General features: G+C 42.3%; 1 protein-coding gene across 2 annotated transcripts in view; it reads right to left on the bottom strand.

Moving 5' to 3' along the window:
* Window positions 1–23,530, bottom strand: part of LOC120997260 (cytochrome P450 2K6-like) — a 116,742-nt gene that overhangs the window by 35,811 nt on the left and 57,401 nt on the right. For both annotated transcript variants that reach the window (XM_040427273.1, XM_040427274.1), the window contains one exon: window positions 6,785–6,947. In XM_040427273.1, the coding sequence (XP_040283207.1) occupies window positions 6,785–6,947 (163 nt within the window). The remainder of the gene's footprint in view (window positions 1–6,784; window positions 6,948–23,530) is intronic.

Genomic DNA, 23,530 nt, shown 5'->3' with positions numbered 1-23,530 from the left:
TTTTTGACTCAATTTTACCATTGTCATGAAGTACAATATGTGACAAGAAAATAATCTCAGAATGGCCTGGATAAGTAGAAGCGTTTTAAAGATATTACCACATAAAGTGACACATGTCAGATTTGCAAAAAATGGCTCTGTCAGGAAGGGGGAAATGGCAGGGTCCTGAAGGGGTTAAAGAAAAAGTAACAGGTCTGTGACAGCCAGAATTCTTTCTGTTTGGTAGGGGATCAAATACTTATTTCATGCAATAAAATGCAAATTAATTATTTAAAAATCTTACAATGTGATTTCCTGGATTTTTTTTATTTTATTCTGTCTCTCACAACTGAAGTGTATCTACGATAAAAATTACAGACCTCTCCATTCTTTGTAGGTGGGAAAACTTGCAAAATTGCCAGTGTATCAAATACTTCTTATCCCCACTGTATATGTATATGAGCTAAATATATTTTGATCAAAATCATTTGTGCCCATCCACCACGACAAGGTGACCTCTTTTTGATGGGATCCTACTCTATTATGAATCCTCTCCAAATGCCAACAAGTCTCAAATGAATTTACAGAGATAAGGGTTCTTCCATATACTGCACTAATTATAAGAGCCTGGGGAAAGATGGGTTTATTATAAGTGCAAGACCAAGATGAGAGAGCCAAATGGAAGCGGCAAAAGTGAAACAAAGTTAGTCAGCAAATCCTGTTAAATATATTAAGCATGCAGATGCATCATGGTTGGAAATATGAACCAAACACAATGAAACAGCAGTTAGATGTGGCCAGTTAGCATAAGGAGAGGAGTCTTTATAGAGTTGGGTCCCATCTAAAAGAGGTCACCTTGCTATGAGTACTGTTGCATTGTGTTTAGTTTTATTTTCAGCCATGCCGATGTGAACCTGTGCATTTGTTATTTATTTTTTTATACACAAAGAATACTGTATATGAACTATTATATTCACTATATAAACAAATCTGATGTACTTAGCAAATATATTTTGATCAAAATAATTTGTGCCCGTCTACCATGGCACAAGGTGCTGTTGCGTTGTGTTTGGTTTTGTATTTTCAGCTATGGTGACAAGCACCTGTGCACTTATTTTATTTTACAGGATGTGCTGACTAACTTTGTGTATTGCAGTGTGAAAGGGTGGTCACCTCAATCTTTGTCCTGCACTTGTAACAAACCCATCTTTTCCACAGGCTGTTTTTCATTAGTCAGTACATAGCCTTGGGCCTACTTTCCCTGAATTCATCTGATGTCTGTTGGCACAAGAAGAGGAGTCATTTAGGAGTAGGGTCCCATCTAAAAGAAGTCACCTTGACAAATATATTTCCAAAATCATATTTATTGAATGTACGATTAGTTGATATACTGTATTCACTATTTGCAGAGTGCTGTTGCATTGTGTTTGGTACAGATTACTGGTTTCAGCCCTTAGATCACCATTACCAGTGCAGGAATCTGTACACAGAGACATGCAGAGAAGACACACATGTCCTTTTATTATTTTATTATTTCCCTGAGAGATTCTCTGTCATATAATTAACAGAGCACTTCTGCAATATTTTTGACACATATATAACTCACCAGCAATATTCTAGAAGTCTAATGTAATTTATCTGGGTTTAGTTATACTAGTTATATTCATACCTTTTGAACCCTTTCATTATGGGCAACTGTGTCATGTGATCCTTGTGTGCTGGGTGTTGTACCTCCACCAATATGATTTTGATGGCCTATCCTGAGTATACGCCATCAATATCAAAATCTTGGACATCACTTTGTTTAGAGTAAGGATTATTTTTTTGGTGGGCAAGGGTTCTGATCATATGGGGGCATGGCTGGTTCTTCTTGGAGTACATACTATTTTAGGCACAACTCCCTCCTGTGTGGCTAAAACTCCCTCCTGTGTTCTCTGCATTACAGGATTAAGATCTCAGACCTCCCCCCTCCCCACCAAGCTCTGTCCACCACTGACAGTGCATATAAAGATATAATTTTTTGCCTTATCTAAGAGATCAGGAACGCAGTGATACAACAGGTCAGTCAATACAATGATTGGCCACAGAGTTAAAATATTCCTGTGATTCATACTGTCTACTGTCTTGGTTGAACTTGATAGACTTATGTCTTTTTTAAAATTTTTCAACCGTATTAACTATGTTACTATATATGTAACTACACTGCCTGTCCAAAAAAAGTCACCACCAGAAAAAAAAAGGTCACACATTCTAATATTTCGTTGGACCGCCTTTAGCTTTGATTACGGCACACATTGGTGGGTGGCCAATCCATGTGTGAAAATGATGTCTCATGCTCCCTGAACCACTCTTTCACAATTTGAGCTCGATGAATCCTGGCATTGTCATCTTGGAATATGCCCGTGCCATCAGGGAAGAAAAAATCCATTGATGGAATAACCTGGTCTTTCAGTATGTTCAGGTAGTCGCTGACCTCATTCTTTGAGCACATACTGTTGCTGAACCTAGACCTGACCAACTGCAGCAACCCCAGATCATAGCACTGCCCCCACAGGCAGTAGGCACTAGGCATGATGGGTGAATTACTTCATATGCCTCTCTTCTTACCCATATGCACCCATCACTCTGGAACAGGGTAAATCTGGACTCATCAGACCACAACACCTTCTTCCTTTGCTCCAGAGTCCAATCTTTATGCTCCCTAGCAAATTGAAGCCTTTTTTTATAGTTTGCGTCACTGATTAGTGGTTTTCTTACGGCTACACAGCTGTTCAGTCCCAATCCCCTGAGTTCCCTTCGCATTGTGCATTTGGAAATGCTCTTACTTTCCCTATTAAACATAGCCCTGAGTGCTACTGTTGTTTTTCTTTGATTTGATTTCACCAAACGTTTAAGTGATCGCCGATCACGATCATTCAGGATTTTTTTCCCGCCACATTACTTCCTCGAAAACGATGGGTCCCCACTATGCTTCCAGTTTTTAATAATGCGTTGGACAGTTCTTAACCCAATTTTAGTAGTTTCTGCAATCTCCTTAGATGTTTTCTCTGTCGTGGAAAAGACTAACATATTTTCCACGACCACGAGATGTGTCCTTCGACACAGTAATTATCCACTAATAGGAGGCTCATAACTATTTGCTTAGTTAAATCCAGGTGGCAACTTTTTTTTTGGACAGGCAGTGTATATTATCTGTGTGTACTGTGTGCAGAAACTCCAGTGTATCCTAAATGCAGATGCTGATTAACACTACTTTCCCTTCCCTTCTATTACTGACCTATTATTTGTTCCTCTTAGATTGGATTCCATCCCTTCTGTGACAAGCGAACAAAAACCATGAAGCCTATATTAGGGGAACCATATCAGAGTGCAAAAAAGAAGGAACATGGTGGGCAACCCAAAAACAGATACACTTTCAGCATGCACAAAATTCTCTACATTATTCCTTAATAATAGGCCATGCTGGACTACAGAAGGAGTGCTGCTTTAAAGATGTTACAGGATTCACTAGCTGGCTTCTGCATTCAGGAATACAGTGCCTAATATAAAGGCATTGTTTAGGTGTTTTAATGATACTTTCAGTTTTCTGTCACAATAAAGCATTATGTGCCAGCCCAATCCCACCGGAGGCACCGCACTGTATGCAGGAGCGCATGGTGCTATCAAAGAGAGCATATACAGTGGGGGAAATAATTATTTGACCCCTCACTGATTTTGTAAGTTTGTCCAATGACAAAGAAATGAAAAGTCTCAGAACAGTATCATTTCAATGGTAGGTTTATTGTAACAGTGGCAGATAGCACATCAAAAGGAAAATCGAAAAAATAACTTTAAATAAAAGATAGCAACTGATTTGCATTTCATTGAGTGAAATAAGTATTTGAACCCTCTAACAAAAAAAGACTTAATACTTGGTGGAAAAACCCTGGTTTGCAAGCACAGAGGTCAAACGTTTCTTGTAATTGATGACCAAGTTTGCGCACATTTTAGGAGGAATGTTGGTCCACTCCTCTTTGCAGATCATCTCTAAATCCCTAAGGTTTCGAGGCTGTCTCTGTGCAACTCTGAGCTTGAGCTCCCTCCATAGGTTTTCGATTGGATTAAGGTCCGGAGACTGACTAGGCCACTCCATGACCTTAATGTGCTTCTTCTTGAGCCACTCCTTTGTTGCCTTTGCTGTATGTTTTGGGTCATTGTCGTGCTGGAACACCCATCCACGACCCATTTTCAGTTTCCTGGCAGAGGGAAGGAGGTTGTCGCTCAGGATTTCACGATACATGGCTCCGTCCATTTTCCCGTTTATGCGAATAAGTTGTCCTGTGCCCTTAGCAGAAAAACACCCCCAAAGCAAAATGTTTCCACCCCCATGCTTGACGGTGGGGACGGTGTTTTGGGGGTCATAGGCAGCATTTTTCTTCCTCCAAACACAGCGAGTTGAGTTAATGCCAAAGAGCTCTATTTTGGTCTCATCAGACCACAGCACCTTCTCCCAGTCACTCTCTGAATCATTCAGGTGTTCATTGGCAAACTTCAGACGGGCCTGCACATGTGCCTTCCTGAGCAGGGGGACCTTGCGAGCCCTGCAGGATTTTAATCCATTGCGGTGTAATGTGTTTCCAATGGTTTTCTTGGTGACTGTGGTCCCTGCTAATTTGAGGTCATTAACTAACTCCTCCCGTGTAGTTCTAGGATGCTTTTTCACCTTTCTCAGAACCATTGACACCCCACGAGGTGAGATCTTGCGTGGAGCCCCAGAGCGAGGTCGATTGATGGTCATTTTGTGCTCCTTCCATTTTCGAACAATCGCACCAACAGTTGTCACCTTCTCTCCCAGCTTCTTGCTAATGGTTTTGTAGCCCATTCCAGCCTTGTGCAGGTCTACAATTTTGTCTCTGACATCCTTGGACAGCTCTTTGGTCTTTCCCATGTTGGAGAGTTTGGAGTCTGCTTGATTGATTGATTCTGTGGACAGGTGTCTTTTATACAGGTGACTAGTTAAGACAGGTGTCCTTAATGAGGGTGACTAATTGAGTAGAAGTGTCTAACCACTCTGTGGGAGCCAGAACTCTTAATGGTTGGTAGGGGTTCAAATACTTATTTCACTCAATGAAATGCAAATCAGTTGCTATCTTTTATTTAAAGTTATTTTTTCGATTTTCCTTTTGATGTGCTATCTGCCACTGTTACAATAAACCTACCATTGAAATGATACTGTTCTGAGACTTTTCATTTCTTTGTCATTGGACAAACTTACAAAATCAGTGAGGGGTCAAATAATTATTTCCCCCACTGTACATTAACAAACTTTTTGGAACATGGGCCATGCCATTAACCTTTCAATAAAAAACAACAACCCATAACCTGCAAATGGTTAAAAAAATAAACCAAACTCACCTTGTTGATCCTCTTCAGTCATGCCCAGGTGCCCGCTGCACTCCACTGCCTGCCCCTTTTCTAAGGAGGAATTGGCTAGGAATACTCAGCCAATCACATTCTCTAGCTGCAGCGATGACCTGCTTTAGGCCTCATTCACACGACCGTTGTGTGTTTTGCGGTTCGCAAATATCGGATCTGCAAAACACGGATGGCGTCTGTGTGCGTTCCGCAATTTGCGGAACGGCAGGGACAGCCATTGATATAACTGCCTATTCTTGTCTGCAAAACGGACAAGAATAGGACAGGTTATATTTTTTTTGTGGATCACGGAACTGAGCAACGGATGCGGACAGCACGCTGAGTACTGTCCGCATCTTTTGCAGCCCCATTGAAGTGAATAGGTCCACATCCAAGCCGCAAAAACTGCGGATTGGATGCGGACCAAAACAACGGCTGTGTGCATGAGGCCATATCCAGTGTTTGGCCGAACTGTATCCTCCTGAGCCATTTCCTACTGTGTCAAGAACAGAAGCAGGAAGGGGAGTGCAACAGAGACCTGGGTAGCTTCAAAACTTTAGACCATTTGGAAGTATTTAATGTGCTTGAATACCCTTTTAACTTGCATAGGGTAGGTGGAAAAGGGTTAAATGAGGTTTTTGGTAGGGTAAAGGTAGGATGAGTATATAGAGAAGGCAGGTAGGCAGGTAGAACATATAGAGAAGGTGGAGGGGTTGTGAAGTCAGAAATAGAGGAAGCGGTTATATTGTAGGTTCTTTAGCAATACAAGCTATTTTTGGAGGAGCCCAAACTGGAGCCTCCTATAATCAGCTTGTCTTTGGGGGACCCCCCAACTGGAACTGAGGTTTTCCAAATCTTTTAAAGGGCACTTATCAGGAGATTTGTACCTATGAAACTGGCTGACCTGTTGCAAGTTGGCAGCTGGAGGCATCTGTGTTGATCCAATGTTCAATCTTGCGCTGCTTCATGCGCTTCTGAAGGTGCAGTATAGGAAAGAGGCTCATGAGCAGTTCTTTTCTGTACTGTAAACCTTTTCCTGTACTGTGCCTGGGCTGGATACTGAAGCACACAGTGCAGCGGCGGACTTTAAGAGAAGTCATGGGCAGGCGTGATCACCTTTACACTGCCTGGCCCTGTGAATCAAAGTGGAGAGGATGCGGCAGTTGCAGAGAAAGGGGAGCCTCTAGGTGTAATGGTAACGCCCCCGTTGCTCCTAGAGACTCATTCGCATATATATAAAAAAAAAAAATTCTCAGCAATGCGGGCACATATGAACATGGGACCAACACAGATGCCTTCAGCTGCCAAGAGCACACGTTTAACAGGTCAGCCAGTGTCATAGGTGCAAATCTGCCGACAGATGCCCTTCTAAACTGAAATATGCAAAGAATAGTTCATAATATGACCTTACCGTGTCCTTTTATTATTTCATCAAAAAGAGGCACTTTTGGTCTTCCTGAAAATTCATCTGCATGATTGACAAGGGCGTCTTTCACTGCATCATATCCACACAGTACAACGACTTTCTCTTCTCCTAATTTTATGGTGTATATCGGTCCATACTTCTTGGACAGCTGCAAAGTAAAGTGGGGCGATGCTGTCAGTTAAACGTATATATTACTGATATTCTTCCTGCCTTCTATGGAGAACATACTTTATTCCATGAATAATTCAGAAATTCTGATAGTCTGACATTTATTTTTGGCATCTGATCCTCTACCAGATCTTTGTCCAACCTGAGCAGAGCAGAGACCCACTGCATAAAGCAGCTCCCATCCAAAAGAATTGCTGGTAGCGCCCATGTGTTGGACAATTGCTGTTCACAGAAGCTCTCCATCCAATCTAATTGAGCTTGAGCTATTTTGCCAAAAAGAATGGGCAAAAATGTTAGCCTCTAGGTGTGCAAAGCTGGTAGAGACATACCCCAAAAGACTTGCAGTTGTAATTGCAGTAAAAGGTGGTCTTGCAAAGTATTGACTAAGGGGGCTGAATACAAAGGCACGCCACACTTTCCAGATTTTTATTTATTAAATATACTTGCTACGTACTTTGTGTTGGTCTATCACATAAAATGCCAATAAAATGCATTTAAGATTGTGGGTGTAACATGAAAAAATGTGGAAAGGTTGAAGGGGTATGAATACTTTTTTAAGGAACTGTATATCAATGATTGTCAAATTTATAAAGCAATATACTGGGCACTCGCACTATAAGTGGAACCATAAGATAAAAGCGATAATATGGTAACAAATCAATTTATTAGTGTACCTTGACGTTAATAATGATAAAATACAATAGACTATGCTATCTAAAAGTCAAATGGAATACATTGGTATAAATAGAATAGAATATACAATAGACTGAAATTACCTAAAAGTGAATAAAATATATGACTCAATTAATAGACAATATTAATAGACAATAACAAGGAATTAATAATATAGCTAAAATGTTAAATAGCATGTAGTAGCATTTCATAAATAATGTCTCGTTCCAAACCAATGGAATAAGGATTAAGTGCTGGGAAAAAGTCTCCGAATATTCCAAAGGGCCAATGAAGCAACGAAAGGCAGTGTTCTGTTACAGTGAGTGTTTGTTGCGGCGTCCCGCTTCTACTCACTGTTCAGTGATTGCTGGTGTTGATTTCACTGCTGGGATTCCGGTTCTCTGTATCACCAACTGCTCGTTCTCTGGTTGTCTCCGCCACCGGTCTATATGGCTCTGGGCACCGCTCCGTACAATTGAAGAGCCGATATCCTCCAAGCCTCTATTTGCCTGCTTCCACGCTGGTATAACTCTGCGGTCACGAAAAAAAGGGCTTGTTCTCTGGTTTTGAGAAATTCAAGCTCCTCATGAGTCAGCGTGCCAGGTCCTCTTTGCTTACAAGATGTTCCGGATTTTTAGCGCCAACCTAGAATAACTTCAGCACTAGGTACAACAAGAGTTCGTGTAAAGGTGAGCTGGGGGTCTTGGATCAAACGCGTTTCGGGGCTTCACGTTGCCCCTTCCTCAGTGATGAACAATCCCCCTTACAAAAGACCTTTTTATGCCAAATGTAATGCTGAATCCAATTATCCAATTTGATGTTACTCCTCCTATTTTTCACATTGTGATGCCAATCATTGTGATGCGGATTTAAAAGTCTTTGTTACTCTATCGAGATCTACCTTTTTACCAGTCACATTTCTCAATTTGCATTCCAATTCTGTATATAAGCCGCTTATTTATTTATACGACAAAGTGTATTAATGCATAGATGAGGGACATGCCTGAACATAAACACCCAGGGAATAATAGTCACTATCTCCATAAATATATGCATATAGCATCTATATAAATAAATAGATAAATCGATGCATCCTCTACTTCTATATTAGCTAGGCAATTTTAATGTCTCTATATTTCGCCCAGTATTATATAGGTATCACTAGATTGGGTTTTTGCAATATTCATAATGGCCGTATATCTGGTAACCAATTGTTCCTAATGATGTTAAAAGGTATTAGACGATACTAAAAAAATATATATACGAGAGTAGTCAGAAAAATATTTAGAAAATATTTTCATTAATATCCTTATTATCCATAATAATAATTTCTATTGTATAGACTAAAACAAAGTAAAACTACCAAACTTAGCAGTTTGAAAAATCTGTTATTCCTAGTAATAAAAACTCAATAAAATTATTATATAAAATTGTTTAAGACCCTTTTTTTTCTTATTAATTTTGATATTCACTTATGTTACTTTTTGCCAACAGTGATAATGTGGGACTCGTTAGTCTGTGGCTCTGAAGCCACAGACTAACGAGTCCCACATTATCACTGTTGGCAAAAAGTAACATAAGTGAATATCAAAATTAATAAGAAATGATCAAAAGTATCAAAATTAACAAAAATATTCAATTCTAAATAACCAAAAAGACGACTAAAAATTAATGCATTTTTGAAAAAAAAGGGTCCTAACAGAACACTGCCTTTCATTGCTTCATTGGCCCTTTGGAATATTCGGAGACTTTTTCCCAGCACTTAATCCTTATTCCATTGGTTTGGAACGAGACATTATTTATGAAATGCTACTACATGCTATTTAACATTTTAGCTATATTATTAATTCCTTGTTATTGTCTATTAATATTGTCTATTAATTGAGTCATATATTTTATTCACTTTTAGGTAATTTCAGTCTATTGTATATTCTATTCTATTTATACCAATGTATTCCATTTGACTTTTAGATAGCATAGTCTATTGTATTTTATCATTATTAACGTCAAGGTACACTAATAAATTGATTTGTTACCATATTATCGCTTTTATCTTATGGTTCCACTTATAGTGCGAGTGCCCAGTATATTGCTTTATATTGTTCATTTGTAAAGGAGGGGCGAACCCTATTTTACTGTGAGCACCTCCTTCTGTGGTTCCACTCACTCCTGTGCGTCTCATATCAGTTACTAAATTGTCAAATTTAGCCACAGATTCTCAATGGGATTTAGGTCTGGACTTTCACTGGGTCATTCTAACACATGAATATGCTTTGATCTAAACCGTTCCATTGTAGCTCTGGCTGAATGTTTATGGTTGTTGTCCTGCTGGAAAGTGAACCTCTGCACCAGTCTCAAGTCTTTTGCAGCCTCTACCAAGTTTTCCTTGCCCTGTAATTAGCTCCATTCATCTTCCCATCAACTCTGACCAGCTTCCCTGTCCCTGCTGAATGTCTATTCTCCTGAAGAAGGGAACTCTATATACATACCACAAAACGCGTTGAGATTTCTTCTAATAAAGGACGTTATGTCTTGAAGTCCTCCGGGTCATCATCTCTGTGGATGTGGTGTTTTTAACATTCTACAGGCGATCACGGCAAGGGAGAATAGGGTGTCAAGTGTCTTGAGTTTATCTTGTACACCCCTCTCCCTAGTGAAGTAAGTGAAATATTTGACCCAACTGGCCTATTTTTATAACGTATGTTTTACAGTTACAATTTTAATCATTGTGTACACCGTCTATGGGTTAAGAGATAAGATTGCTCTCCTTTATACTAATTATGCCTTTTATCCTATTCACTCGGAAAATACATTGTGGCGCGCCCCACACCCTTGTTGTTTTTACTGTTCAGATATATGGTCCGCCACTCTTGGTGAGTCCGTGCCTTTTTTTTTGTTCTGTGGGTTGCAGGCTATCACCTCAACATCTCCTTGATCTCTGATTGCCTCACCTAGGTGTTCCATTGGCGCCCTTAATCATCCCTTATCACCACCTTTCCTCCCAATATTACTCCTATTCCTTTCCTAGTTGCTCATTCCCTTACAAAAGATCATAAAATCTCAGTCATAAAAACAAATTGCTTTTCATCAAGACTCTTGATGAAAAGCAATTTGTTTTTATGACTGAGATTTTATGATCTTTTGTAAGTAGAATAAAACCTGCTGTTTGCGATATTATCTGGTGGAACTTCACTATTTATACCATTTCAGATTTTTATTTATAAAAATTTTTGAAAACCATGTATCATTTTCTTTTCACGTCACACATACATGATAATTTGTGTTGGTCTATTACATAAAATCTCAATAAAATACATTTAAGTTTGGAAATTGAAGGCCTTCAACTGCTATGAAGCCAGTGGTGAGAGAGTGTCACAAATTACAGTGACCTGCTTCACCTGTTCCATTTCACACGTTTAGGGCCAGTTCACTCGATGGAATTTGAAAAACACTCTTAAAAAATCTGAGCAGAATCCGCAAGTTTTTTGTGCAGTTTTTGACACTTTTTTTTCTAACCAATGGATGTTCACTTCAATATAAAGCAGAATTTTCAGCTCAAGGTTTTTGAAGCAGGTCTGCACCAAAAAACGTACAGAAAACGCACAAAAAATGTACAGACTTATATGGAGCAATTTTATTCAGCTTCCTATTCATTGCAAAAGGAGATTCAGCGCTGATTCCGGCCAAAGATAGGGCATGCTCCTTTTTTCCACGCTTCTTTGGCTACTTTCGCACTGGCGTTTTGGCTTTCCGTTTGTGAGATCCATTCAGGGCTCTCACATTTGGTCCAAAACTGATCAGTTTTGCCCTAATGCATTCTGAATGAAAAAGGATACGCTCAGAATGCATCAGTTTGCCTCCGTTCCATCTCCATTCCGCTTTGCAGCGTTTTGGTGTCCGTCTGACGAAACTGAGCCAAACGGATCCGTTCTGACACACAATGTAAGTCAATGGGGACGGATCCGTTTTCTATGACACAATAAAAAACTGATCCGTCCTCCATTGACTTTCAATGGTGTTCAAGACGGATCCGTCTTGGCTATGTTAAAGATAATACAAACTGATCCGTTCTGAAAGGATGCATGCGGTTGTATTATCTGAACGGATCCGTCTGTGCAGATCCTTGACGGATCCGCACCAAACGGGAGTGTGAAAGTAGCCTTTTTTACATGTATAAACAAAAAAAAGCAAGTACTGCTTTCTATTGAACAGGTGGCTGTTTTGAGGAGTATTTTCAGAGCTGATTTTGAGGCAGAAATGCTCCAAAATCAGCAACAAAAACTCCATGTGAACTGGCTTTTATAGTGGCTATCTGCAGCCTTCACTAGAGGGAACTGGCTGCCTGTCCAAAAAGAGAAAGTCGCCACCTGGATTCAACTAAGCAAATAGTTATGAGCTTTCTATTGGATAATTACTGCATGGGCGATTATCTTTCAGCTGGCAATAAGTTATGTAACCCCAACTGGTGCAATGAGACTGGTGCAATGAGTTGCTTCTCATTTCTTAAAGAACCATGTCGAAAGACACATCTCGTGGTCGTGGAAAAGATGTTAGTCTGTTTGAGAAGGGTCAAATCATTGGCATGCATCAAGCAGAGAAAGCATCTAAGGAGATTGCAGAAACTACTAAAATTGGGTTAAGAACTGTCCAACGCATTATAAAAAATTGGAAGGATAGTGGGGACCCATCGTATTCGAGGAAGAAATGTGGCGGGAAAAAAATCCTGAATGATCTTGATCGGTGATCTCTTAAACGTTTGGTGAAATCAAATCGAAGAAAAACAACAGTAGAACTCAGGGCCATGTTTAATAGGGAAAGTAAGAGCATTTCCACACGCACAATGCGAAGGAAACTCAAGGGATTGGGACTGAACAGCTGTGTAGCCGTAAGAAACACTAATCAGTGAGGCAAACCAGAAAAAAAGGCTTCAATATGCTAGGGAGCAGAAAGATTGGACTCTGGAGCAATGGAAGAAGGTCATGTGGTCTGATGAGTCCAGATTTACCCTGTTCCAGAGTAATAGGCGCATCAGGGTAAGAAGAGAGGCAGCTGAAGTGATGCACCCATCATGCCTAGTGCCTACTGTACAAGCCTGTGGGGGCAGTGCTATGATCTGGGGTTGCTGCAGTTGGTCAGGTCTAGGTTCAGCAACAGTAAGTGCGACAAGAATGAGGTCAGCGACTACCTGAACATACTGAATGACCAGGTTATTCCATCAATGGATTTGTTCTTCCCTTATGGCACGGACATATTCCAAGATGACAATGCCAGGATTCATCGGGCTCAAATTGTGAAAGAGTGGTTTAGGGAGCATGAGACATCATCTTCACACATGGATTGGCCACCACAGAGTCCAGACCTTGACCCCATTGAGAATCTTTGGGATGTGCTGGAGAAGACTTTGCGCAGCAGTCAGACTCTACCATCATCAATGCAAGATCTTGGTGAAAAATTAATGCAACACTGGATGCAAATAAATCTTGTGACATTGCAGAAGATTATCGAAACAATGCCACAGCGAATATGTGCCGTAATCAAAGCTAAAGGTGGTCCAACAGTAATTCATATGTACTAGTGGCAGCTGTGTACAGCCAGAATGATCTAATTTTTCAGTCTAGCAACACAGAACTTCCCTTTACAGGTATATTATGATATTAATCAGTGCAGAAGTTTGGATCTTATTTTGGCAAGAATGGTGGACATAAACTTTAGTAAATTTGACAGAGCGTTTAATAGTGGGGCCCATTCTGAGTTTTGCTTTTGGGGCCTACTGTATAACTTGTGAGTACTCTTTTGCTGCCAAAAACAATTGATATTGGGGTGGTCCTAATTGTGGGACCTCCATGATCAGCTAGTCACTGAGAGAGGCTTCTTTAATTAGCAATGAGCTTGTAACTTTATTCAAAGAAAATCTAGTAGTATTTCTGATTCAAACCCTCTTCTTTATAACTTATGCAATCCTAACCACCAGAAACTGTGAAGTCAAAGCACATATAGATCAAGCAATTCACTTTATTATATCAATTACATAGATATAAAAACAAACATATGAAATAGCTTCTCTGCGGTTCTTGGCAATATATATGTGTTGTCTCAGGAGTACTCTTTCTCATCATGTAGAGCGCCTAGTATATATATACATATATATGTATATGGAAAAAGAAAGTCCAACGGGAGCACCAGCCTAAAAAGTGGGTGCAATGTCCAAGAGGGGGCAACGGCAATCCCCAATAGTATAATAGAGAAAGCAGGACTGCACTCCAAGTTGTGATGAAAATCAAAGCAGTTTTATTCACCCATGTGTGTGAATAAAACTGCTTTGATTTTCATCACAACTTGGAGTGCAGTCCTGCTTTCTCTATTATATATATATATATATATATATATATATATATTTATATATATATAGTATGTGTGCAGAGTATTGTAGGCCAGGCGATTCCCCTCTGGGTTTTTAGGAAAGATATTAAAATTAGTTTTTCTAAGCCTGATGCCTGCAGATGCAAGATGTGCTAATTTTCGTATATTTTTCCCAAAAAAACTCTTAAATAATACCGCAACCGAGTTTCTTTCCTTATTTCCTAGTATGAGACAGTTTTCCCTTTGGAGAGGAGGCTAGCTTGCATGTTTATTTTCCAGTAAAGCATTATGTGGAGATGCTAGCATTGCAATACATGTAAATCTTATTATCAAGAGTTTGAGGCTACCACCAAAAACTTAGTGGAAATTATTCCTTTTATAGAGACCAGTTAATATACCATATGTGATGACAATTGTAGGCTGGACAATGTTACTTTGGGTTTCTGTGAACAATATCTAAACAATAGCACATCTTACATGCTAGCATCAGATAGGCTTAGGAAAGCTCATTTGAATATCTTTCCCAGAAAAGGACATTAATTGGTTTACAATCCTCTGCACACATACTATGCATACTAGGTGCTCTCCATAAGACTACCCCCATACAACCCATATATATTGCCAAGAAACCCAGCATAGCAAACTAGGCTCTCTCGTTCTCTTGTAGAATTGATTGATAACCAAATATTTTGTAAAAGTTGGTGAACCTGAAATGAACAGAATCTTAAATGGTTCGCTCATGACTAATTCCAGATTAAAAGTAGAGGGTTTACATTTGGATTGCTGTAAGTATATATTATCTGGTGCTTTAAAGCTCCAACTACACTAAAAATGGGCTTCGTGGAGGTGATATTTGTTATGTCCGAAGTCTCGCAAGACTTCCTTGAAAATCTTCGGACTTCAACTTGAAAATCATTTTAAAACTGGGATCCGAAGTTGACATTGGTACCAACTGGTACCTCGGTACCAAAGCTGACTTTGGATTGCATTTTTAAAGAGTTTTTAAAGTTGTAGAATTGAATGCCGAAGTTCTCACTGAAGTCACATGAGACTTTGGACTTAACGAATTTCCCCTCCACGAAGCCCATATATTTGAATGCTGTATGGAGACAGGTCTCCGTACAGCATTCAAATGACGTTTCAAATCTACTACTTATAATATTCATCATTCATTATGGTTTTCCAATGTGTCCATAAATAATGTCGGCTGTCTGTAATTTTAGGATGTTATCCAGAACACAGAGGTGTAACTAGGCTTTCAAGCACCAGGGACAAGGATTCAGCATTGCACTACCCCACCATGCCACTCATGTTTCATTAAGAGGGAAAACTTCAGCAGCAAATATTTTTTACACTAGGCCACTGCTCTAACTCCGAACATTAAACAATGCATAACTGTACTCACCCAGTCAACCTGATAAAATAATCGGGTGCACAGCGGTACCAGTACACCTTGCGATAAATGAAAACAACAACTGGTCTTACCACATCTAGGGTTTTGCTGGTGTGTCAGAGTGATGTCCACTGGAACCAGACCAACGTCACTGTGGTTATAGAGCAAAAATAATAACCACATAAACAACGGATGCTAACTGTCCCTGTTAAACTCCAGCAGGGGGTGCTGTGCTTGCCCTGTTAGACCGATCCATCCCAATGTATAACACGGTAATCTAGGGCATTGCTTTCCACTTAGTGATACCACACAGTACTAATGCCCACCTTGTGCCCCATCAGAACAGAAATGCCCACATTGTGCTTCCTTCACAGTAGTTATGCTCACATTGTGCCCCCTCACTGTATAAATGCCCACATTGTGTTCCTTTCACAGTACTAATGCCCACATTGTGCCTCCTTCACAGCATAAATGCCCACATTGTACCTCCTTCACTGCAGAAATGCCAATTTTATGGACCCCCTCAATGTACTTTTGCCCACATTATGCCTCTTCACAGTACTTTTGCGCTCCTTGTGGCCCCTTTACAGTAGTCATGTCCTCATTGTGGCTCCATAACAGTAGTCATGTCCTTCTTGTGGCCCCTTCACAGTAGTTATGTTTTCCTTGTGCCCCCTCACTGTAGTTCTATAGTTATGTCCCCCTTTTGACCCCTTACAGTAATAATGCCCACCTTTGTTCCCCCCCACTGTAGTCGTCTTCCTTGTGGCCCCTCACTGTAGTTATGTCCACCTTGTGCACCCCTCACAGCAGTAATACCCACCGTTGGCCCCTAGTGTCCCCTCCAGCTCATATAAAAACAAAAAAACACTGAATGCTCACCTGTTTCCCTGATGATCTGATCACATCCGGAGTTCCCCTGAAGTAGCAGCACGACGTGGTCACACACACATGGCGCTGCTGGCTGTGCAGGACGCTGCTTCCAGGACTTTCACCACTACTCCCACACAGCCAGCAGCACGATGCGTGGACTGCTGGGGAGTGCAGGGGCTCAGCTGAACAGTGAAGCAGGGAGCAGATGACTCCCTGCTTCACTTTGTAATTGCAATAATGTCAATTTCCCATTGCCTACATAAAAAGATTTGAACACAAGGGCTTGTTTTTAGCCTTTAGTCTTAGTTGTGGAAACTACTATCAATAAACCTATGGCAGAACTATAGGTGCATCTTAATAAATTAGAATATAGTCAAAAAGTTAATTTATATAAGTAAATTTATATAAGAAAACCCAAAAGTCAGGATCTCAGAAAATTTGAATATATCATATAAGACCAATTTCAAAAAGATTTTTAATACAGAAATGTTGGACTACTGAAAAGTCTGTACAGTATATGCAATCAATACTTGGTTGGGGCTCCTTTTGCATGAATTACTGCATCAATGTGGCGTGGCACGGATGCCATCGGCCTGTGGCACTGCAGAGATGTTATGGAAGGCCAGGTTGCTTTGATAGCTGCCTTCAACTTGTCTACATTGTTGGGTCTGGTGTCTCTCATCTTCCTCTTGACAACACCCCAAGGATTCTCTCTGGGGTTTAGATCATACGAGTTTGCTGGCCAATCAAGCATAGTGATACCATGGTTATTAAACCAGGAATTGGTACATTTTTCAGTGTGGACAGGTGCCAAGGTCTGCAGGAAAATGAAATCAGCACCTCCATGAAGCTTGTCAGTACAGGGAAGCATGAAGTGCTCTAAAATTTTCTGGCAGATGGCTGCACCAACTTTGGACTTGATATAACGCAGTGTACCAACACCAGCAAATTACATGGCTCCACAAACCATCATTGACTGTGGAAACTTCACACTGGAACTCAACCAACTTGGGTTATGTGCCTCTACACTCTATCTCCAGACTCTGGGACCTTGATTTCCAAAGAAAATGCAAAATTGTATTTATTCTGAAAAAAGGACTTTGGCCCACTGAGCAACAGTCCGATCCATTTTCTCCTTAGCCTAGGTAAGACGCTTCTGACGTTGTCTCTGGCTCATGAGTAACCTGTAAATTACCAAGTGTAAGTAATATATCTTCAAATGTGGAGAGAGACAGAACCCAGGAACCAAAAAAGGAGCAAAACTAAGACCGGAAAGTCCCTTCTACAGATTGACCCTCAGAAAAGGTATATCTAGCAAACAAAGTCTGTAAAAAGAAAAAAAGAAGCAAGGGAGGTATCTTAAAGGAAAATAAAATGGAAAGGGAGAAAGGCAGATTAAGTATTGGTGGCATTACAATTCATCCAAAGTTTCCAAACTTTAAAAAAAATGCTCTCTTTTTGTATTGTCTCAACCAGGCAACTCATCCATTAGACAGATCTTGTGGATGGATTTTCTTGTCTCAACAAAATCTGGACAAGAAGCTTGGCGGCAGAAATCATGTGTATGGGTAGGCTAGATTTAGCTGGAAGAAACCCTGTTTGAGGAACCCATAAAATAACCAGAGGGGCAGAGAGGCAAATATTTACTGAGATGCACCAGTAATCTGGTGCTTTTTAGATTTCTAGGCTGGTATCTAGGGATGAGCGAATCGACTTTGGATGAAAGTGGTACCTTAGAACTCGAGTTCAGGAAATGCTTTTTTACAGTATAAATAGTGATGGGCGAACATCGGCCGGGACGGTTCGCGAACGCGATCGCGCGAACGCGATCAAATGTTCGCGAACCGCAAGTTCACGGCGGGCCCCATTCACTTTAATGGCAGGCGAACCTGATAAACCTTCAGGTCATATTTGCAGCCAGAAAACACTTGCTAGAAGTTCCCACAAATAATATGTATTTTAATCAGGGGCCATTTTTATGCGTCTTAAAGGGAAACTCTCAAAAATGTGCCCTGCTGGAGCCTAGAAATTTTTTATTACCTATCGATTTGATGTATACAAATGTGCAGCACTCGTAAAAAAAAATTCTACCTTGGAACTGTATGGTGAATGGACACCACTGTACAGCATCAGTCTGAGGCATCTGTAAACGTATACATTTTTGGTATGCATTAAATGGATGGCAAAAATAGGATGTGAACCCAGCCCTAGTGTCAGAATAAGCACCAATACACAGCGGAGCAGCGTGGCGGAGAGGGGAGGCCGCCATGTACTGACAGAGCGCTACCTGGTCCTGGTGGTCAGGGATGAGGACTGTGTTTCCCAAGGATCATTTTCTACTGGGAAATAGAGGGCACAGTATAATACACTAGAATCTATATAATATAAAGATATTAGCCCTACCTCCGAATAATAATACAATTAGGTGGTCATTTATTATATAGAAATAGGTCTATGTTAGGCGTATTTCTGACACAGATTGTGGCACAAAGGTCCTTAGCAAAGCAATCTGCATATTTTTTCCGCTCAAAAAAGGTCTAAAAAGGATGGGGTGGGCAGGGAAAGGGATACACTTATGGCCATCCAGATATTGGATACCAATGCCATACATTGACTGGATAACACCTCTGCACAGTGACCGGATAACACTGCCATACCGTGACCGGATAAAAAGGGTATAAGAGGGCACAGTACAGGGAATGACTAGGGGCACTGCACAGGGTGTGGTAAGAGAGTACAATGCAGGGTATAAGGGGGCCCAGTACGGGGTGAGGGGCACAGTACAGGGTGGGGGGCACAGTCACATGACCCTGTGACATTAGAAGGTCCTTATGGTGAATGTGGTTCATACGCCACCAAAATGAGAGGCAGAGGAGTGAGACAAGGGTGTGATTATGTGGCTAAAGATAAAAAATTTAACTGTCGGCCAGTACAGGCCCCAAAAATTAGGCAATAGGCATTACCTGACAGCAAAGAACTTTGGATTCTGTGGCTGGAGGTACATTAGGCGGTCACAGGATAAATATGTAGCTGTCGGCCAGTACAGGCCCCAAAAATTAGCCAATAGGCATTCACCTGACAGCAAAGAACTTTGGATTCTGTGGCTGGAGGTACATTAGGCGTTCACAGGATAAATATGTAACTGTCGGCCAGTACAGGCCCCAAAAAGTAAGCAATAGGCAATTTCCTGACAGCAAAGGACTTTGGATTCTGTGGCTGGTGGTACATTAGGCGTTCACAGGATAAAAAGGTAAATGTCGGCCAGTACAGGCCCCAAAAATTAGCCAATAGGCATTCACCTGACAGCACACAACTTTGTAGGATTCCGTGCCTGGAGGGACATTATGAGGTCACAGGATAAAAATGTAACTGTCGGCCAGTACAGGCCACAAAAATTAGGCATTCAACGGATATAAAAGGCCTTTTATGCCGCTGTATTTACCTAAGATAGGGACCATAATTTGTTCTGGGTGGTGACGGATATTTGTGGGCAGTCACGAGGAAATTCAATCAAACATGATCGACTCGTCACATGTGTTGAATTCTTCCAAAATCCATGCCTCATTCATTTTTAGAAATGTGAGGTAGTCCACACTGTTGTGAGCTAGGCGAGTTCGCTTTTCGGTCACGATCCCCCCTGCTGCCCTGAGCTTCCTTTTGGACAGGAAACTGGACGAGGGGCAAGCCAACAGTTCCATGGCAAATTGTGTCAGCTCTGGCCACAGGTCAAGCCTGCACACCCAGTAGTCCAGGGGTTAATCGCTTCTAAGAGCATCCACCCGTTAACCCGATGTAGTCGGAGACCTGTCAGTCTAGGAATTCCCGGCTGTCGATAGGTTGGCTGCAAGAATGATCTCATATCCGAAGTGACCAACACATCTTCAAACCGCCCTCTTCTTGCTGTTGAATTGGTACCCGCAACTGTTTCTCAGTGAGTGGAAATTCCTCTGCCAGCCCCCACAAAAGCAGAATGCAGCATTTCTCGAAGCAAGGACTGGAAGTGCTGCATTTTGACAGCCCTCTGTGATGGTGGTAACATTTCCGGCATTTTGTGTTTGTACCGGGGGTCTAAGTACGTTGGCACCCAGTACTGGTCCTTGCCCTTTATGCTCTTCAAGCACTGAAGCATGAAGGCCCCCATTTGCACTAAACTGGAAGCGGTGGAGCAGCCTGGCTCCTGCTCATCATCCAGGATAATGTCGTCCTCGTTCTCCTCCCCCCAGCCAAGGACAACACCAGGGATCCCAGAAAAGTTTAAAGCATGCTCTTCATGCTCCTCCTCCGCCCCGACACCATCCTCCTCTGATTCCTCTTCAGACTCCTGTTGTTGACTTGTCTCAGATGGAGTAGCCCCCCTTGGAATTCATCCAGCATTGCGACTTTCTCATCTTCCTGCTCCTCGATGGCTTGATCAATGACACGACGAAATGCACGCTCCATAAAGAAGGCATAAGGTACGATGTCACTGATGGTGCCCTAGCTGCGACTGACCAGTTTAGTGATCTCATCAAATGGCCGCAGAAGTCTGCATGCGTCGCGCATCAGCAGCCACTGGCACGGTGAAAAGAAACCAAGCTCCCAGAACCTGTCCTGCCGCAGAGTTCGTACAGGTAGTCGTTAACTGCATGTTTCTGCTGGAGCAGCCTATCAAGCATATACAAGGTGGAGTTCCATTGCGTCGGGCAGTCTCAAATCAGACGTCTGATGGGCAGGTGGTGTCGTTGCTGAATGTCAGCAAGGCAAGCCATGGCGGTGTAAGATCTTCTAAAATGGCCAGAGATTTTCCTGGCATGCCGCAAGATGTCCTGGACCCTGGGGTATTTGGCAACGAATCGCTGCACGACTAAGTTCAGGCCATGTGCCATGCACGGCACGTGTGTAATTTTGCCCTGTTTCAGCGTTCTCAGCAGATTGGCACTGTTGTCGCACACCACTTTACCAACTTCCAAATTGATCGGCCTGTGACCGCAAAGCTGAAAGGAGTGCGGGATCGGTGTGGCTCTTGGCTTCCAGGCACAACAGACGCAGCACAGCATGGCAACGTCTCACCTGGCACGTCAAATAGTTTCTGGGGAGCTTAGGGGGCGCAGCGGAAGAGACGGTAACAGCGGAAAAATAGGAGTCAGCCGAGGAGAAGAGGGAGGATGAAGTAGGAGGAGGAGAAGAAGAGGCAGGCCTGCATGCAATCCGTGGCAGTAACACCAAATCTACACGGGTGCCACGGGTTGTATGCTTGACAGTCGTCAGAAGGTTCACCCAGTGGGCAATAAAAGTTATGTACCTTCCCTGCCCGTGTTTGCTAGACTGTCTGTGGTCAGATGTATCTTGGCACCGACACTGTGTGCCAGAGATACATTCACTTGCTGCTGAACGTGGCCATATAGCTCTGGGATGCCCTTCTGGGAGAAATATTTCCCTTCAGGTGACCTTCCACTGCGGTGTGCCAATGGCCACAAATTTTCTAAAGGCCTCCACCAGTTTATATGGCAGTAGTTGGCGGGCTAGCAGTTCTGACGAGCCAGCAGTCAGCCTTTGGGCAAGAGGGTTATCCGGCGTCATCATCTTTTTTCGCTTTAACATTTGGGGCAAGAAAGCCTGCCTTTTGTCAGATGAACGAGACGACGGCACGGTGAAAGGTGGAGTGGAGGACAAATGAAAGGAGAAGGAGAAGAGGCAGGACGTGGAGCACCAAGAGTGTGGCTTTGTGGGTTCTGATGGTGTTGCTCCCACTGGGCTCGGTGATGGGAGACCAGGTGCCTTCTTAAGGCTGTCATCCCTAGGTGAGTTTTGGGCTTACCGTGACTTATGCGTTGACAGCACAGGCTGCAGATGTCAACACTATTATCAGCAGCTGACAAGTTAAAAAAAGCCCACACTGCGGATCCATGTGCCGGCGTCCTGGGAGCGCAAGATGTGACCGTGCATGGTGGATGGCTCGCTACAGATACATTAGCAGTCTGCTTTTTGCCTCCTGTGCACTAAGTTCTGCCTGATTCTTTTCCTTCTCCACCCTACTTCTGCTCTGTCTCTCCCTCTGAACTCTCCTCCTCTTCCTCTCTTGTGGGCACCCACGTGACGTCCATCGACACTTCATCATCAAATTTGTCACCTTCACCACCACTGACATTAGATATCTCGGAGTAGGCAGCAACAGCAGGGACCACCCTCCTCGGGCTGATCTGAGTACTGTCGTCAGACTGCTGGGTGTCGACCGTTGATACTTCCTCTTCCTGATCCGATGCCAAGAATGGCTGCGCATCAGTAAGGTCTTGTAATGGATGGGAAAATAATTCCTCTGATTCGAGCGGAGGGGATATGGTGGTGGTGTCTTTGGGGGTGCACACAGCAGAGAGTGAAGAGGGTACAGATAGAGAGGATGAGGAGGGTACAGAAGCGGAAGGCTGAGTGAGCCACGCAACCAAGTTTGACGTAATCGCACGCACCGTCTGCAACTTCCCACTTATGCTCCGGCCTGGTGCACCTGCCTGACCCCTACCCCCCCTGCAGAACGGCCTGCCTCTTCCTCTGCCTGTCATTTTCAAAATGACCCTGTGACAAAAGTTTTTGGGAGGGGGCAACTGGTTAATCACACCAGTAGATATTATTTGTTCCAATAGCGTTTGTCACTCACTGCAGTGTGGCTGCAGTATCTCAGCAGAACCGCACACAACTGCTGCACAATTCAATTGCACTATAATATACACTCACCTAAAGAATTATTAGGAACACCTGTTCTATTTCTCATTAATGCAATTATCTAGACAACCAATCACATGGCAGTTGCTTCAATGCATTTAGGGGGGTGGTCCTGGTCAAGACAATCTCCTGAACTCCAAACTGAATGTCAGAATGGGAAAGAAAGGTGATTTAAGCAATTTTGAGCGTGGCATGGTTGTTGGTGCCAGACGGGCCGGTCTGAGTATTTCACAATCTGCTAAGTTACTGGGATTTTCACGCACAACCATTTCTAGGGTTTACAAAGAATGGTGTGAAAAGGGAAAAACATCCAGTATGCGGCAGTCCTGTGGGCAAAAATGCCTTATGGATGCTAGAGGTCAGAGGAGAATGGGCCGACCGATTCAAGCAGATAGAAGAGCTACGTTTACTGAAATAACCACTCGTTACAACCGAGGTATGCAGCAAAGCATTTGTGAAGCCATAACACACACAACCTTGAGGCGGATGGGCTACAACAGCAGAAGACCCCACCGGGTACCACTCATCTCCACTACAAATAGAAAAAAGAGGCTACAATTTGCACGAGC

The sequence above is a fragment of the Bufo bufo genome, chromosome 4 (genome assembly GCF_905171765.1).
Source record: "Bufo bufo chromosome 4, aBufBuf1.1, whole genome shotgun sequence".
Taxonomy (NCBI): domain Eukaryota; kingdom Metazoa; phylum Chordata; class Amphibia; order Anura; family Bufonidae; genus Bufo; species Bufo bufo.
Note: the sequence above shows the minus strand (reverse complement) of the source record. Positions and strands in the feature narration are given on the sequence as shown.